Here is an 18,387-nt window from a genome sequence, read left to right as displayed (position 1 = left end):
TAGGCCTCTGCTGATCCCCGGACTCGCGCCTCAGCGACCACGAACTCCCGCTGCCTCTCGCGGCCTTTTGTAGGCCTCTGCTGATCCCCGGACTCACGCCTCAGCGACCACCTGGGGGTAATATACTGACGTGGATAGAGAACTGGTTGGCAGACAGGAAGCACAGAGTCGGGATAAATGGGTCCTTTGCAGAATGGCAGGCAGTGACTAGTGGGGTGCCGCAGGGCTCAGTACTGGGACTCCAGCTATTTACAGTATAAATTAATGATTTGGATGAGGGAATTAAGTGTAATATCTCCAAGTTTGCAGATGATACTAAGCTGGGTGGCAGTGTGAGCTGTGAGGAGGACGCTAAAAGGCTGCAGGGTGACTTGGACAGGTTAGGTGAGTGGGCAAACACATGGCAGATGCAGTATAATGTGGATAAATGTGAGGTTATCCACTTTGGTGGCAAAAACACGAAGGCAGAATATTATCTGAATGGTGGCAGATTAGGAAAAGGGGAGGTGCAACGAGACCTGGATGTCATGGAACATCAGTTATTGAAAGTTGGCATGCAGGTACAGCAGGTGCTGAAGAAGGCAAATGGTATGTTGGCCTTCATAGCTAGGGGATTTGAGTATAGGAGCAGGGAGGTCTTACTGCAGTTGTACAGGGCCTTAGTGAGGCCTCACCTGGAATATTGTGTTCAGTTTTGGTCTTCGATTCTGAGGAAGGACGTTCTTGCTATTGAGGGAGTGCAGCGAAGATTAACCAGACTGATTCCCGGGATAGCTGGACTGACATATGAGGAGAGACTGGATTGACTGGGCTTGTATTCACTGGAATTTCGAAGGATGAGAGGGGATCTCATAGAAACATATAAAAATCTGATGGGACTGGACAGGTTAGATGAAGGAAGAATGTTCCCGATGTTGGGGAAGTCCAGGACCAGGGGACATAGTCTACGGATAAGGGGTAAGCCATTTAGGACTGAGATGAGGAGAAACTTCTTCACTCAGAGAGTTGTTAACCTGTGGCATTCCCTACCGCAGAGAGTTGTTGATGCCATTTCATTGGATATATTCAAGAGGGAGTTAGATATGGCCCTTATGGCTAAAGGGATCAAGGGGTATGGAGAGAAAGCAGGAAAGGGGTACTGAGGTGAATGATCAGCCATGATCTTATCGAATGGTGGTGCAGGCTCGAAGGGCCGAATGGCCTACTCCTGCACCTATTTTCTATGTTTCTAAGAAGTAATGGATGGCATCAAATTGAAAACAAAAGCATACAATGTTGCGAAGATTAGTGGAAGGCCAGAAGATTGGGAACTTTTTAGAAAAGAGCAAAAGACGACTAAAAAAGAAAAAAGGGAAAGGAGATAGATTGAGAGTAAACTAGCAAGAAATATAAAAAGAGACAGTAAGAGATTCTATAGGTATATAAAAAGGAAGAGAGTAGCTAAGTTGGTCCCTTAGAGGATGAGACTGGGTAATTAATAATGGAAAACGGAAGTGGCAGAGAATTTGAACAAATATTTTGTATCGGTCTTCACTGTAGAAGACACTAAAAGCATCCCAATAATGGAAAATCAAGGAGCTATGGGGAGGGGACAAGATGGACAAGTCCCCTGGACCTAATGGCCTGCATCCTATGGTATTAAAAGAAGTGGCTACAGAGTTGGCGGCTACATTGGTTGTAATCTGCCAAAAATCCCTGGATCCTGGATTTTGAATGGTAAACAGCAAATGTAATTCCCCTATTTAAGAAAGGAGGGAGACAGAAAGCAGGAAACTGTTAGCCGAACATCAGTCATTGGGAAAATGCTGGAGTCCATTATTGATGAAGTAGCAGCAGGACATTTAGAAGATCATGGTACAGTCAAGCAGAGTCAGCATGGTTTTATGAAAGGGAAATCATGCTTGACAAATTTATTGGTGTTCTTTGAGGATGTAATGAGCAGGGTGGATAAAGGGGAACCAGTAGGTGTCATGTATTTGGATTTCTAGAAGGCATTCGATAAGGTGCCACATAAAAGGTTACTGCACAAGATAAGAGCTCACGGAATTGGGAGTAATATATTGGCATGGATAGAGGATTGGCTAACTAACAGAAAACAGAATTGGGATAAATAGGTCATTTTTAGGTTGGCAAACTAACTAGTGGGGTGCCACAGGGATCAGTGCTGGGAACTCAACTATTTACAATCTATATTAATGACTTGGATGAAGGGACCGAGAGTAATGTAGTTTAATTTGCTGATGATACAAAGATAGGTGGAAAAGCAATTTGTGAGGAAGATGCAAAGAATTTACAAAGGGATATGGATAAGCTAAGTGACTGAGCAAAAATTTGGGAAATAGAGTATAATGTGGGAAAATGTGAGGTTATCCACTTTGGTATGAAAAATATAAAAGCAAATTATTTAAATGGGGAAAGATTAGAAAATGCTGCAGTACAGAGGGATCTGCGGGTCCTTGTACATGAAACACAAAAAGTTAGCATGCAGGTACAGCAAGTAATTAAGAAGGCAAATGGAATGTTGGCCTCTTTTGCAAGGGGGATGGATTACAAAAGTAGGGAAGACCTGCTACAACTGTACAGGGTGTTGGTGACACCACACCTGGAGTACTTTATACAGTTTTGGTCTCTGCATTGGAGGCAGTTCAGAGAAGATTCACGAGGTTGATTCGTGAGATGAGGGGGTTATGAAGAAAGGTTGAGCAGTTTAGGCCTATATTCATTGGAGTTTAGAAGAATGTGAGGTGATCTTATTGAGCACAGGTGAGCACAACAGTGGCAAATGGAATTCCATCCAGAGAAGTGTGAGGTAATACATTTGGGGAGGGCTAACAAGGAAAGGGAATACACATTAAATGGTAGGTCATTGAAAAGTGTAGAAGAACAAAGCAAGTGCATGTCCACAAATCCCTGAAGCTGGCAGGCCAGGTGGATAAGAAGGCATACGGAATGCTTGTTTTTATTAGCTGAGGCATAGAATACAAGAGGAGGGGTGATTATGCTTGAACTGTATAAAATACTAGTTAGGCCACAGTTCTGGTCACCGCATTACAGGAAGGATGTGATTGCACTGGAGAGAGTACAGAGGAGATTTACGAGGATGTTGCCAGGAGTGGAGAATCTTAGCTATGAGGACAGATTGGATAGGCTGGGTTTGTTTTCCTTGAAACAGAGGAGACTGAGGTGTATAAAATTATGAGGGGCCTAGATATAGTGAATAGAAAGGGCCTATTTCCGAGCAGAGGGGTCAACAACTAGGTGCATAAATTTAAAGTAATTGGTAGAAGGTTTAGAGGTGATTTGAGGGGAGATTTCTCCACCCAGACGGTGTTGGGGGTCTGGAGCTCACTGCCTGAAAGGGTGGCTGAGGCAGAAACCCTCACCACGTTTTTAAAAAGTACTTGGATGTGCACTTGAGGCGCTGTAACCTGCGGACCTAGAGCTGGGAAGTGGGATTAGGCTGGATAGCCTCCTGTTGGCTGGCATGAACATGGCCTCCTTCCGTGCTGTAAATTTCCATGATTCTATGATTGTCAATCTGGTGAGAAAATGATCAGAAAAATAGTCAAACTGCCCCAGGATCTCGTTGTTCAGCCGCCGAATCCATAGAGAGGGCGGCCCTGCCGCTTCAGAGCGTACACCATATCCATGGCTGTGACCATTTTGCGTTTGGTGTGTTCAGTATAGGTGACCACATCCCTGATCACATTCTCCAGGAAAACCTTCAGCACCCCGCGGGTCTCCTCGTAGATCAGGCCCGAGATCCACTTGACACCGCCACAGCGATCCAGGTGGCAGATGGCAGGTTTGGTGATATCCTGGATGTTATCACTGAGCACTTTACGGTGGCGTTTGGCTCCGCCTTTACCCAGTCCTTTGCCTCCTTTACCTCGGCCAGACATCATAATTCTTCACAGGAACATAAATTGAATGATAAACTCTCGCCATCCAGATGTGTTTATGAAGCCAGCCCGGACCTGGTTGAGGAAGGCGAGTGTGAGAGAGGCAAGGAGGAACCAGAATCAGAGTGACAGGTTGAGCAGAGACAGTGGCCTCTGAGCTTCCAGATCTGCCTCCAGACTTCACGCTCCAGCATTGAAATACTTGCCTGCTCCTTCCCGGCACCCTCTCCCCGCCCAATGTTTAACCCGACGGGAAGGGCCCTTGCGACCTCCCCTCCCCCAGCTCTGCCAGTGGCTGCTGTTTCCTCTGTGCTTGGCTGATGATCGTTGAACACATCAGGGAGCGGAGATATCCCGGGCCCGAGGAAGGGAGCAAACAGCAGCCTCCTTCCAGCAGCTCATCACATTGAGACTGTGTCCGTAAATGGGCTTTGTGTCGGGGTATCGGGGGCTGTTTGTAAGAGGCAGAGTGGAGCAGGAAGTAGTTTGGGAACATGGAGTGAGTGGGGGAAGGGAGCGGAGATATCCCAGGTTGTGTGTGTACAGTGTAAGGCAACAGAGAAAGTTAATCACCGCACTCTTTCAAGTCATTGCTGCTTTCTTTCACCAAATCAGTAGTAAATGTTCCTGATTCCCAATCTCACTGTGTCTGCTCTTCTTGGACATTGAACAGTGGAAACACAGCTTGACAGTGAGGATGTGAGGAGTGTCACAAAGTGCATCTATTGAAGGCACCAAGACAAGTGTGAAAGTGGACATTTCAAATTCGGTAATTTTGTTTCGGTGCGTTGAGTTCTCCAGAACCGTGTTGAAGGTGATCGAGAGATACATTGTCGCTCCCTGAGATACATTCTGTTGACTGCACAGGCCCTTAACTTGGTTCTAATAGACTGAGAACAATTGTGGTACAGCCCAGGTACCTGTAGTTACAATCCAGAAAGTGATTCAGAATTTTACAGGTAGACCTATGGGAGAGGAAGTTATAAATCTCGACTGTATCAATCGGGTGATCCCATTCATGAACCAGTGCCGGATTTGTATTGTGTCTGGATGCTGATAACTTTCTATAAAACCATGCTACATACCTGGTGTGGAAAATCTGAGTGCCGCTGTACTGCAGTGAGGTCCGTAACATAGAAACATAGAAAATAGGTGCAGGAGTAGGCCATACGGTCTTTCGAGCCTGCACCACCATTCAATATGATCAAGTCTGATCATGCAACTTCAGTACCCCATTTCTGCTTTCTCTCCGTACCCCTTGATCCCTTTAGCCGTAAGGGCCACATCTAACTCCCTTTTGAATATATCTAACGAACTGGCCTCAACAACTTTCTGTGGTATAGAATTCCACAGGTTCACAATTCTGAGTGAAGAAGTTCTCCTCTTCTCGGTCCTAAATGCCTTACCCCTTATCCTGAGACTGTGACCCCTGGTTCTGCACTTCCCCAACATCAGAAACATTCTTCCTGCATCTAATCTGTCCAATCCTGTCAGAATTTTATATGTTTCTTTGAGATCCCCTCTCATTCTTCTAAATTCCAGTGAATACCTAGTCGGTCCAGCCTTTCTTCATATGTCAGTTCTGCCATCCCGGGAATCAGTTTGGTGAACCTTCGCTGCACTCCCTCAATAGCAAGAATGTCCTTCCTCAAGTTAGGATACTAAAACTGTACACAATACACCAGGTGTGGCCTCACCAAGGCCCTGTACAACTGTAGTAACATGTCCCTGCCCCTGTACTCAAATCCCCTCGCTATGAAGGCCAACATGCCATTTGCTTTCTTAACCACCTGCTGTACCTGCATGCCAACCTTCAATGACTGATGTACCATGACACCCAGGTCTCGTTGCACCTCCCCTTTTCCTAATCTGTCACCATTCAGATAATAGTCTGTCTCTCTGTTTTTACCACCAAAGTGGATAACCTCACATTTATCCACATTATACTTCATCTGCCATGCATTTGCCCACTCATCTAACCTATCCAAGTCACTCTGCAGCCTCATAGCATCTTCCTCGCAGCTCACACTGCCACCCAACTTAGTGTCATCCGCAAATTTGGAGATACTACATTTAATCCCCTCGTCTAAATCATTAATGTACAGTGTAAACAGCTGGGGCCCCAGCACAGTACCCCACTAGTCACTGCCTGCCATTCCGAAAAGTACCCATTTACTCCTACTCTTTGCTTCCTGTCTGCCAATCAGTTCTCATTCCATGTCAGCATACTACCCCCAATCCCATGTGCTTTAACTTTGCACATTAATCTCTTGTGTGGGACCTTGTCGAAAGCCTTCTGAAAGTCCAAATACACCACATCAACTGGTTCTCCCTTGTCCACTCTACTGGAAACATCCTCAAAAAATGCCAGAAGATTTGTCAAGCATGATTTCCCTTTCATAAATCCATGTTGACTTGGGCCTATCATGTCACCTCTTTCCAAATGCGCTGCTATGACATCCTTAATAATTGATTCCATCATTTTACCCACTACCGATGTCAGGCTGACCGGTCTATAAATCTCTGTTTTCTCTCTCCCTCCTTTTTTAAAAAGTGGGGTTACATTGGCTACCCTCCACTCCATCGGAACTGATCCAGACTCGATGGAATGCTGGAAAATGACAGTCAATGCATCCGCTATTTCCAAGGCCACCTCCTTAAGTACTCTGGGATGCAGACCATGAGGCCCTGGGGATTTATCGACCTTCAATCCCATCAATTTCCCCAACCAAATTTCCTGACTAATAAGGATTTCCCTCAGTTCCTGCTTCTTACTGGACCCTCTGACCCCTTTTATATCCGGAAGGTTGTTTGTGTCCTCCTTAGTGAATACCAAACCAAAGTACTTGTTCAATTGGTCTGCCATTTCTCTGTTCCCCGTTATGACTTCCCCTGATTCTGACTGCAGGGGACCTACGTTTGTCTTTACTAACCTTTTTCTCTTTACATATCTATTGAAGCTTTTGCAGTCCGTTTTAATGTTCCCTGCAAGCTTCTTCTCGTACTCTTTTTTTTTTCCCTGCCCTAATCAAACCCTTTGTCCTCCTCTGCTGAGTTCTAAATTTCTCCCAGTCCCCGGGTTCATTGCTATTTCTGGCCAATTTCCCTGATTTCCCTTGATAGCCACGGTTGAGCCACCTTCCCTTTTTTATTTTTACGCCAGACAAATACATTGTTGTAGTTCATCCATGCGGTCTCTAAATGTCTGCCATTGCCCATCCACTGTCAACCCCTTAAGTATCATTCGCCAATCTATCCTACACAATTCACGCCTCATACCTTCAAAATTACCCTGCTTTAAGTTCTGGACCATGGTCTCTGAATTAACTGTTTCATTCTCCATCCTAATGTAGATTTCCACCGTATTATGGTCACTCTTCCCCAAGGGTCCTCGCACAACGAGATTGCTAATTAATCCTCTCTCGTTGCACAACACCCAGTCTAAGATGGCCTCCCCCCGAGTTGGTTCCTCGACATATTGGTATAGAAAACCAACCCTTATGCACTCCAGGAAATCTTCCTCCATCGTATTGCTTCCAGTTTGGTTAGCCCAATCTATATGCATATTAAATTCACCCATAATAACTGCTGCACCTTTATTGCATGCACCCCTAATTTCCTGTTTGATGCCCTCCCCAAGGTGTGGCCTCACCAAGGCCCTGTACAACTGCAGTAAGACCTCCCTGCTCCTATACTCAAATCCTCTCGCTATGAAGGCAAACATGCCATTTGCCTTCATCAGCGCCTGCTGTACCTGCATGCCAACTTTCAATGACTGATGCACCATGACACTCAGGTCTCGTTGCATCTCCCCTTTTCCTAATCTGTCACCATTCAAATAATATTCTGCCTTCCTGTTTTTGCCACCAAAGTGGATAACTTCACATCTTTCTACATTATACTGCATTTGCCATGCATTTGTCCACTCACCTAACTTGTCCAAGTCACCCTGCAGCCTCTTAGCTTCCTCCTCACAGCTCACACTGCCACCAGCTTAGTGTCATCTGGAAACTTGGAGATATTACATTCAATTCCTTTGTCCAAATCATTAATGTATATTGTAAATAGCTGGGGTCCCAGCACTGTCACTGCCTGCCATTCTGAAAAGGACCCGTTCATTCCTACTCTTTGCTTCCTGTCTGCAAACCAGTTCTCTATCATGTCAATATATTAGCCCCAATACGATGTGCTTTAATTTTGCACACTAATCTCTTGTATGGGACCTTGTCAAAAGCCTTTTGAAAGTCCAAATATAACGTATCCACTGGTTCTCCCTTGTCCACTCTACTAGTTACATTCTCAAAAAATTCGAGAAGATTTGTCAAGCATGATTTCCCTTTCATAAATCCATGCTGTCTTGGACCGATCCTGTCACTGCTTTCCAAATGCGCTGCTATTACGTCTTTAACAATTGATTCCAACATTTTCCCCACTACCGATGTCAGGCTAACCGGTCTATAATTCCGTGTTTTCTCTCCCTCCTTTTTTAAAAATTGGGGTTACATTAGCTACCCTCCAATCCATAGGAACTGATTGAGAGTCTATAGAATGTTGGAAAATGACCACCAATGTATCCACTATTTCTAGGGCCACTTCCTTCAGTACTCTGGGATGCAGAATGTCAGGCCCTGGTGATTTATCTGCCTTTAATCCCATCAATTTCCCTAACACAATTTCCTGACTAATAAGGATTTACTTCAGTTCCTCTTTCTTGCTGGACCCTCAGCCCCTAGTATTTCCAAAAGGTTATTTGTGTCTTCCTTAGTGAAGACAGAACCAATGTATTTGTTCAATTGTTCTGCCATTTCTTTGTTCCCCATTATAAATTCACCTGATTCTGACTGCAAGGGACTTACATTTGTCTTCATTAATCTTTTTCCCTTCACATATCTATATAGGCTTTTTCAGTCACTTTTTATGTTCCCAGCAAGCTTACTCTCATACTCTATTTTACCCCTCCTAATTAAACCCTTTGTCCTCCTCTGCTGAATTCTAAATTTTTCCCAGTCCTCAGGTTTGCTGCTTTTTCTGGCCAACTTATATGCCTCTTCCTTGGTTTTAAAACTATCCCTAATTTCCCTTGTTAGCCACGGTTGAGCCACCTTCCCCGTTTTATCTTTACGCTAGACAAGGATGTACAATTGTTGAAGGTCATCCATGCGATCTTTAAGTGTCTGCCATTGCCTATCCACCGTCAACCCTTTAAGTATCCTAGCCAATTCACGTCTCATACCATCGAAGTTACCTTTCTTTAAGTTTAGGACCCTAGTCTCTGAGTTAACTGTGACAAGGACACTGTTTGTATCATGGTTTCCTCTCTCCAGATACTTTACTTTATTATAAACATTTCCATTCATTACAACTTTATTTTATATTCTCTGCCTCAGTTGTCCATATCATAACTAATATTTTTCTGGTATTATTATTCTCAAAGCAAAATAGTTCATTGAGCCAGTATAAATCTGATATTTCCTTCACCTAGAATACAGGGGAAAGTGCAAGCAGCTCCTTCTCACAGTGAGTGCATTATCACTCACAGAGCGCAGAGACACAGAACCGGCCTCAATCCTATTATCACAGGCAGCAGAAGCTGTCACTCCAACAGTGGTCCGAAGTGGCTGAGTTACATTGTGAATCTTACGGCCACTGGAGCGGTAGGATCCAATGCTGTTTCACCATTGAAACAGATCAGATTCATATACGAGATACTGAAATATACAGAATAAAACCCACACTTGCACACCAGAAACTGATAGGTACAGATTAAAACCCACACTCACAGACCAGAAACTGTCAGGTACAGATTAAACCACACACTTTTTAGCAGAAACTGATGGTTACATATTAAACCCACACTCATATACCAGACACTGACAGCTATGGGATAAAACCAACACTCCAATACCAGAAACTGACAGGTACAGATTAATCCCACATTTATTTTTACCAGAAACTGACAGATACAGAATAAAACCCACACTCATACAGAAATGACAGGTACAGATTAAACCCACACTCGTAAACCAGAAACTGACAGGTACAGATTAAACACACACTCATTTACCAAAAACTGACAGGCACAATTTAAACACACACTCATATACCAGAAACTGACAGGTACAGAATATCATGCACACTCACATGCCAGAAACTGCCAGGTACAGATTAAACCTCACGCTCATATCAGAAACTGACAGGTACAGATTAATCAGCACACTCATATATCAGAAACTGACAGGTATCGAATAAAATACACATACATATTCCAGAAACTGACAGGTCCAAATTAAAACACACTCACATACCAGAAACTGACAGGTATAGGTTAAACACACACTCACATCCCAGAGATGGGCAGGTAATAAAATACACACTCATATACCAGAAACTGACAGGTGCAGAATAAAATCCACACTCGCATACCAGAAACTGGTAGGTACAGATTAAACCCCACACTCGCATACCAGAGATTGAAATGTATAGAATAAAATGCACACTCACATATCATAAACTGACAGTTACAGAAAAAAAGAACACACTCACATACCAGAGACTGACAGGTACAGAATAAAATACACATTAATATATCAGAAACTGACAGGTACAGAATAAACACGCACTCATATATCAGAAACTGACGGGTACAGAATAGTAACCCACACTCATATAGCAGATACTGACAGGTACAGATTACACCCTACACTCATATACCAGAAACTGACAGGTACAGATTAAAATACCCACTCGCATATTAGAATCTGATATGTACAGATTACACCCCACATTCACATACCAGACACTGACCGGTACAGGATAAAACCTACACTCACACATCAGATACCGACAGGTACAGATTAAACCCACACACATATGGCAGAAACCGACAGTTGCAGAATAGAAACCCACACTCACATAGCAGAAACTGACAGTTCCAGATTAACCCCACAGTCATACATCAGAAATTGACAGGTACAGAATAAAATACACAGTCATATAACAGAAACTGACAGTTACAGAATAAAGCCCACAGTCATATACCAGAAATTGACAGGTACAGATTAAAGACCACACTCATATCAGAAACTGATACGTATAGATTAAACCTCACATTCACGTACCAAAAACTGACAGTTAGATATTAAACCCACATTCATATAGCAGAACCAAGAGGAACAGAATAAAATCCACACTCACAAAGCAGCTGACAGGTGCAGATTAACCCCACAGCCATACCAGAGACTAACAGGTACAGAATATTTATTCATAGGCAGTCCCTCGGAATCGAAGAAGACTTGCTTCCACTCTAAAAATGTGTCCTTAGGTGACTGAACAATACAATACGAGAACCACAGTCCCTGTCATGGGTGGGACAGATAGTCATTGTGGGAAAGGATGGATGGGACTGGTTTGCCGCATGCTCTTTCCGCTGCAAGCACTTGATTTCTGCATGCTCTCGGCGATGAGACTCGAGGTGCTCCACTTAGGGCCATCTTTGGCCAAGGACTCCCAGGTGTCAGTGGGGATGTTGCACTTTATCAGGGAGGCTTTGAGGGTGTCCTTGTAACGTTCCCTTTGCCCACCTTTGGCTCGTTTGCCATGAAGATGTTCTGAGTAGAGCGCTTGCTTTGGGAATCTTGTGTCTGGCATGCGAACAATGTGGCCTGCTCAGAGGAGCTGATAAAGTGTGGTCAGTGCTTCAATGCTGGGGATATTGGCCCGGTCAAGGACATTAACGTTGGTGAGTCTGTCCTCCCAGGGAACCTGCAGGATCTTGTGGAGACATAGTTGGTGATATTTCTCCAGCGACTTGAGGTGTCTACTGTACATGGTCCATGTCTCTGAGCCATACAGGAGGGCGGGTATTACTACAGCCCTGTAGACCATGAGCTTTGTGGCAGATTTGAGGGCCTGGTCTTTGAACACTCTTCTTCAGACGGCCAAAGGCTGCACGGGTGCACTGGAGGCGGTGTTGAATCTCATCGTCAATGTCTGCTCTTGTTGATATGAGGCTTCCGAGGTATGGGAAATGGTCCATGTTGTCCAGGGTCGTGCCGTGGATCTTGATGACTGAGGGGCAGTGCTGTGCGGTGGGGACAGGTTGGTGGAGGACCTTTTGTCTTACGGATGTTTAGTGTAAGGCCCATGCTTTCGTACTCCTCAGTGAATACGTCGACTATGTCCTGGAGTTCGGCCTCTGTATGTATGCAGATGCAGGCGTTGTCTGCGTACTGTAGCTTGATGACAGAGGTTGAGGTGATCTTAGATTCGCATGACAGACACAGAATTCCACAGATTCACAACCCTCTGGGAGAAGGAATTTCTTCTCCCAGAGGGTTGTGAATCTGTGGAATTCTCTGCCCAAGGAAGCAGTTGAGGCTGGCTCATTGAATGTATTCAAATCACAGATCGATAGATTTTTAAACAATAAGGGAATTAAGAGTTACGGGGAGCGGGTGGGTAAGTGGAGCTGAGTCCACGGCCAGATCAGCCATGATCTTGCTGAATGGCGGAGCAGGCTCGAGGGGCTAGATGGCCTACTCCTGTTCCTAATTCTTATGTTCTTATGTTGGACCTGGCCTGGAGTCGACGAAGGTTGAACAGGTTCCCACTGGTTCTGTAGTTTAGTTCCACTCTAGTGGTAAGCTTGTTGACTGAGGTGGAGCATGGCAGCGAGAAAGATTGAGAAGAGGGTTGGGCTGAAGTCGCAGCCCTGTTTGACCCCAGTTTGGACATGGATTGGCTCTGTGATGGATCCGTTGGCAAGGATCACGGCCTGCATCTCGTCGTGGGGCAGACGGAGGATGGTGACTAACTTTTGGGGGCATCCGAAACAAAGGAGGACGCTCCATCGACCCTCGTAGTTGATAGTGTCAAAGGCCTTTGTAAGGTCGAAGAAGGCCATGTACAAGGTACAGAATAAATACCACACTCACATACTAGAGAGTGACAGGTACCGATTAAAACTCACAATAACATAACTGAAACGGAGAGGTACAGAATAACCCCCACAATCATATACCAGTAACTGACGGGTACAGATTAAACGCCACACTCATATACCAGAGATAGACAGGTACAGAATAAAATACACACTCACATACCAGAATCTGACACCATCAGTTCCCGGGAGATCCAGACCGCCGTGCGCTTGCTGCTGCTCAGGGAGCTGGCCAAGCACGCCGTGTCGGAAGGGACAAAGGCGGTGACCAAGTACACCAGCTCCAAGTCAAACTCCACGCTGTCCTGACAGAACAAACCCCAAAATACAACGGCTCTTTTAAAAGCCACCCACAACCTCTCTGAAAGAGCTGCACAAGCGCATCACCCTTTAGACTCAATTTACTGTAATTATTTCCTGAACATGTGTGTTTGAGAACCTTTGCAGTTCCAGCTGTGGATTTAGTTTTGATTTCTCATAAGCAGCTTCATAGTCCGGTTCGACGTTAGGCCGCTGTTGATATTCAAGCTACAAACTCGGTTCCTTGTCGCTCGTTCCCATTTACAGCGCCTGTCGAGGAATTAGGAGCTTGTTTAGGGGATGAGACTCACATTTCAGTCACCTCATTCTCTCACAAGCCCTTTTCGAGTTTATTTTTCAATTCCTGTTGCGGGTCAATCCGTTTATTAACCCGGGACTCCCCGCAGTGTAAAAACCGAGAATGGGAGTTCGTACAGAGACCAGAACGGGAGCAGTGTGAACACTCTGTCCCTCTTCCCTTTTCACAGAAGGACTTCCAGTTCTGGTCTCACTTCCCCCTGTGCGGAGGATCGATCCATGATCTGTGATTCCCAACTTTTACACAGTTTGAGCTGGAATGTGTCCCGTTACAGAGTCAGTGGGGATTGATTGCCGTCCACTACAGTCAGATTGACAGTGAACGCGAATTTAATCCTGATTGGAACAGCCTGGAATTTGTAAGGGAAATATGGAATAAAATAAAAGGAGGTAAAACCTGTTTGTAAACCTTTGGCTAATGGGGAATTTATTAACATAATCCGCACTTTAAAAAATTATTGGCGGTGTTTTTTAAATTAAAAATCGTTTGAGATCTGACTGTTGACAGGAATTTCTGCCCTCGTTTCATTGGTGGTCTCAACAGACAATGGGTAAGGCGAGAGATTAACATTCAGTGGCGATTTGAGTAAAGAATCACCATGACTGGATGAGGAGGCAAAGGACTGGGTAAAGGCATAGTCAAGCGAATCTCGGGCCTGATCTACGAGAAGACCTGCGGGATACTGAAGGTTTTCCTGGAGAATGTGATTCGGGATGCGGTCACCTGCACTGAGCACGCCAAGCACAAGATGGTCACTGCCATGGATGTGGTCTACGCTCTGAAACAGCAGGGCCGCACTCTCTATGGGTTCGGCGGCTGAACAACGCGACCTTTCCCCCAAGCACAACACAAAGGCTCTTCTCAGAGCCACCCACCGCCTCACAGAGAGAGCAGTGACCCGGGGAACGGGGGCGAGATAGTTGATTTACATTTTGTTCTGCATAAGATATGTCTTTTGCCAAGATCTATATTGTGGTGTTAAGTGTTTTAAATCAGCATATACCGATGGACAGAACGTCCTTTTAGTTTTCGAATCATAGACATTTACAGGGCATTCCAGATGAAGGTAATACTGAAACAACTAATGTAGTTAGAACATAAGAACATAAGAACATAAAAACATAAGAACTAGGAGCAGGAGTGGGCCATACGGCCCCTCGAGCCTGCTCCGCCATTTAATACGATCATGGATTCAGGTCGACTTCCCTGCCCCATAAACCCTTATTCCCTTATCGTTTAAGAAACGGTCTGTTTCTGTCTTAAATTTATTCAATGTTCCAGCTTCCACAGCTCTCTGAGGCAGCGAATTCCACAGATTCACAACCCTCAGAGAAGAAATTTCTCCTCATCTTAGTTTTAAATGGGCGGCCTCTTATTCTAAGATTAAGCCCTCTAGTTCTAGTCTCCCCTAGCAGTGGGAACATCCTCTCTGCGTTCACCTTGTCAAGCCCCCTTATAATCTTATATGTTTCGATAAGATCACCTCTCAATCTTCTGAATTCCAATGAGTCGAGGCCCAACCTACTCAACCTTTCCTCATAAGTCAACTCCCTCATTCCGGAATCAACCTTGTGAACCTTCTCTGAACTGCCTCCAAAGCAAGTATATCCTTTTGTAAATATGGAAACCAAAACTGCATGCAGTATTCCAGGTGTGGCCTCACCAATACCCTGTACAACTGTAGCAAGACTTCCCTGCTTTTATACTCCATTGCATTTGCAATAAAAGCCAAGATTCCATTGGCCTTCCTGATCACTTGCTGTACCTGCATACTGACCTTTTGTGTTTCATGCACAAGTACCCCCAGGTCCTGCTGTACTGCAGCACTTTGCAATCTTTCGCCATTGAAATAATAACTTGCTCTTTGATTTTTTTCTGCCAAAGTGCATGACCTCACACTTTCCAATATTATACTACATCTGCCAAATTCTTGCTCACTCACTTAGCCTGTCTATGTCCTTTTGCAGAATGTTTGTGTCCTCACACATTGCTTTTCCTCCCATCTATGTATCGTCAGCAAACTTGGCTGTGTTACACTCGGTCCCTTCTTCCAAGTCGTTAATATAGATCATAAATAGTTGGGGTCCCAGCACTGATCCCTGTGGCATCCCATTGGGTACTGATTGCCAACGTGAGAATGAACCATTTATCCCGACTCTCTGGTTTCTGTTCGTTAGCCAATCCTTTATCCATGCTAATATATTACCCCCAACCCCATGAACTTTTATCTTGTGCAGTAAGTAACCTTTTATGTGGCACCTTGTCAAATGCCTTCTGGAAGTCCAAATACACCACATCCACTGCTTCCCGTTTATCCACACAGTTCGTTACATCCTCAAAGAATTCCAGCAAATATGTCAAACATGACTTCCCCTTCATAAATTCGTGCTGTTACATCCATGTTACAGCAGTGGCAGATAAGAAAGGTGTTGAATTAAACGATGGGAGGAAGGCAGCATCAGGGCGGAAAGACAGTGAGGGCCCCTTGCCCTCATAGAAGGACTCCCAAGTCCTGATCAGAAGTGACCCTCAGGCAATCTCGGTTACAAACCGGTCAATGTCTCGAACATGTAAACATCTAGATCGACAAACACAGCAGCGAGTTTGCTGTTCAGATATATATATAGGAAAAAACGTGAAGCTCATAAGTCCGGCCGTCATTAACCATTTTTACCTGAGAGCAGAACAGAAACATAAAGAACAGAGTATAAATCGGGAGGGGATGCAATTGATGACCTCATTCAAGAATTTGAGATTGTGGCGAGCAATAAATCTGATTGGATGTTTATAGAGATCAATCAGAGAGATACAGAACAATGGAAATTGACAATGCAGCCAATGAACCAATCACATTCATTGCCTTCATTAATCCGTCATTAGCATAGGGCTGTGGGCGGAGTGTGGGGCTGCCTATATAATGCTAGCCTGGACGCAAAATTTGCTTCATAATCTGTGCCTGAGTAAACAAGACGATGCCTGAGGAAAAGAAACCAGCTTCGAAAAAGGGTGCCAAGAAAGTTATCAAGAAAACACCACCGAAGGGCGGCAAGAAGCGCCGAAAGTCGAGGAAGGAGAGTTACTCCATCTACATCTACAAAGTGATGAAGCAGGTTCACCCCGACACCGGCATCTCCTCCAAGGCCATGGGCATCATGAACTCGTTTGTGAACGATATTTTCGAGCGCATTGCGGGTGAGGCTTCCCGCCTGGCCCATTACAACAAGCGCTGCACCATCAGCTCTCGGGAGATCCAGACCGCCGTGCGCCTGCTGCTGCCCGGGGAGCTGGCCAAGCACGCCGTGTCGGAAGGGACAAAGGCGGTGACCAAGTACACCAGCTCCAAGTAAAACTCCACGCTGTCCTGACAGAACAAACCCCAAACACAACGGCTCTTTTAAGAGCCACCCACAACGTCTCTGAAAGAGCTGCACAAACACATCACCCTTTAAACTCAATTTACTGTAGTTATTTCCTGAGCAAGTGTGTTTGACAACATTTAAAGTTCCAGCTGTAGATTTAGATTTGAATTCTCAGATAAGCGGTTTTACTGTCCGGTTCAACTTTAACTTCGCTGATGAATTTCCCTCCCAGTAAACTGCACACACTGTCCGTGGTCGCTTGCCAATGAATTATGATCTTATTTTAGGAGGTGAAACTCAGACTTTAGTCCCCTCATTCTCTCTCAAGCCCTTTTAAAAGGAAAAAAAAAATCTCGTTCGGCTCAACCCGCTTATTAATCCGAGACTCCGAGTGCAACAGCCCAGACTGGGAGTTCTTACAGAGACCAGAACAGGGAGTTTGAACCCTGTGTCCCTCTTCTCTTTTCACAGAAGAACTCTCAGTTCTGGTCTCACTCCCGCCTGTGCGGAGGATCGATCCATGATCTGTGATTCCCAAATTGTACAAGAATGTGTCCCGTTACAGAACGTTTGAAACTGGGCACGAATTTCATCTTAATTGTAATATCCTGGAATTTGGAAGCAATATGGAATACGACAAAAGGAAATAAAAAAGTGTTTGGAAATCTTTGGCTAATGGTGAATTTATTAACATAATCCGCATTGTAAAAATTATTGGCGGGGTTTTTGAAATTGAAGATTCGTTGGAAGTCGAACAGTAATTTTCGCCCTCTTTTCATTGGCGGGCTAAACAGATGGTGATTGGTCAGCGGAAAAGACCAATGAAATCCACTTCAGGGCGACCAATCACAAGTTCGCTCCCTGCATCCCTCCATAAGGTATAAGAAGGACAGATATGGGAGGAGTTTCTCATTTTTTGTCTGAACTTGTGGAAATGTCTGGAAGAGGAAAAACCGGCGGTAAAGCTCGCGCCAAGGCCAAGTCTCGTTCCTCCCGGGCCGGACTGCAGTTCCCTGTGGGCCGTGTTCACAGGCTCCTGCGAAAGGGGAACTACGCTCAGCGTGTGGGTGCCGGAGCCCCGGTCTACATGGCTGCTGTGCTCGAGTATCTGACCGCTGAAATCCTGGAGCTGGCCGGCAATGCGGCCCGCGACAACAAAAAGACCCGCATCATCCCCAGACACCTGCAGCTGGCCATCCGCAACGACGAGGAGCTCAACAAGCTGCTGGGAAAGGTGACCATCGCTCAGGGTGGAGTGCTGCCGAATATCCAGGCCGTGCTGCTGCCAAAGAAAACCACCACTTCGTCCAAGACCAAGTAAAGCGGACAAGATTTAATCTAATAACCCAAAGGCTCTTTTCAGAGCCACCCACAGTATCTGTGAAAGGGCTGCTTACTGTCTTAATGGAGTCAGAGCCCTTTAATTCATGTACCTATAGATTGGGCTGTTTTAGACCTGTAAACATAGAAAATAGGTGCAGTAGTAGGCCATTCGAGCCTGCACCACCATTCAATAAGATCATGGCTGATCTTTCACCTCAGTACCCCTTTCCTGCTTTCTCTCCATAC

General features: G+C 45.1%; 3 protein-coding genes across 3 annotated transcripts in view; 2 read left to right on the top strand and 1 right to left on the bottom strand.

Annotated features, from left to right (window-relative positions):
• LOC139273407 (zinc finger protein 436-like) overlaps positions 1–18,387 on the top strand; it is a 70,008-nt gene that overhangs the window by 26,284 nt on the left and 25,337 nt on the right. The gene's annotated exons all lie outside the window — the stretch shown is intronic.
• Positions 3,591–3,902, bottom strand: LOC139273437 (histone H4-like). Its single transcript, XM_070890350.1, has one exon. It carries the CDS (start codon positions 3,900–3,902, stop codon positions 3,591–3,593), a length of 312 nt encoding a protein of 103 aa, XP_070746451.1.
• On the top strand, positions 16,432–16,806 carry LOC139273424 (histone H2B-like). Its single transcript, XM_070890336.1, has one exon. It carries the CDS (start codon positions 16,432–16,434, stop codon positions 16,804–16,806), a length of 375 nt encoding a protein of 124 aa, XP_070746437.1.

Source organism: Pristiophorus japonicus, chromosome 9 (genome assembly GCF_044704955.1).
Source record: "Pristiophorus japonicus isolate sPriJap1 chromosome 9, sPriJap1.hap1, whole genome shotgun sequence".
NCBI classification, from domain to species: Eukaryota; Metazoa; Chordata; class Chondrichthyes; family Pristiophoridae; genus Pristiophorus; species Pristiophorus japonicus.
The sequence above is the reverse complement of the archived record's forward strand: the minus strand, read 5'-3'. Positions and strand labels throughout refer to the sequence as shown.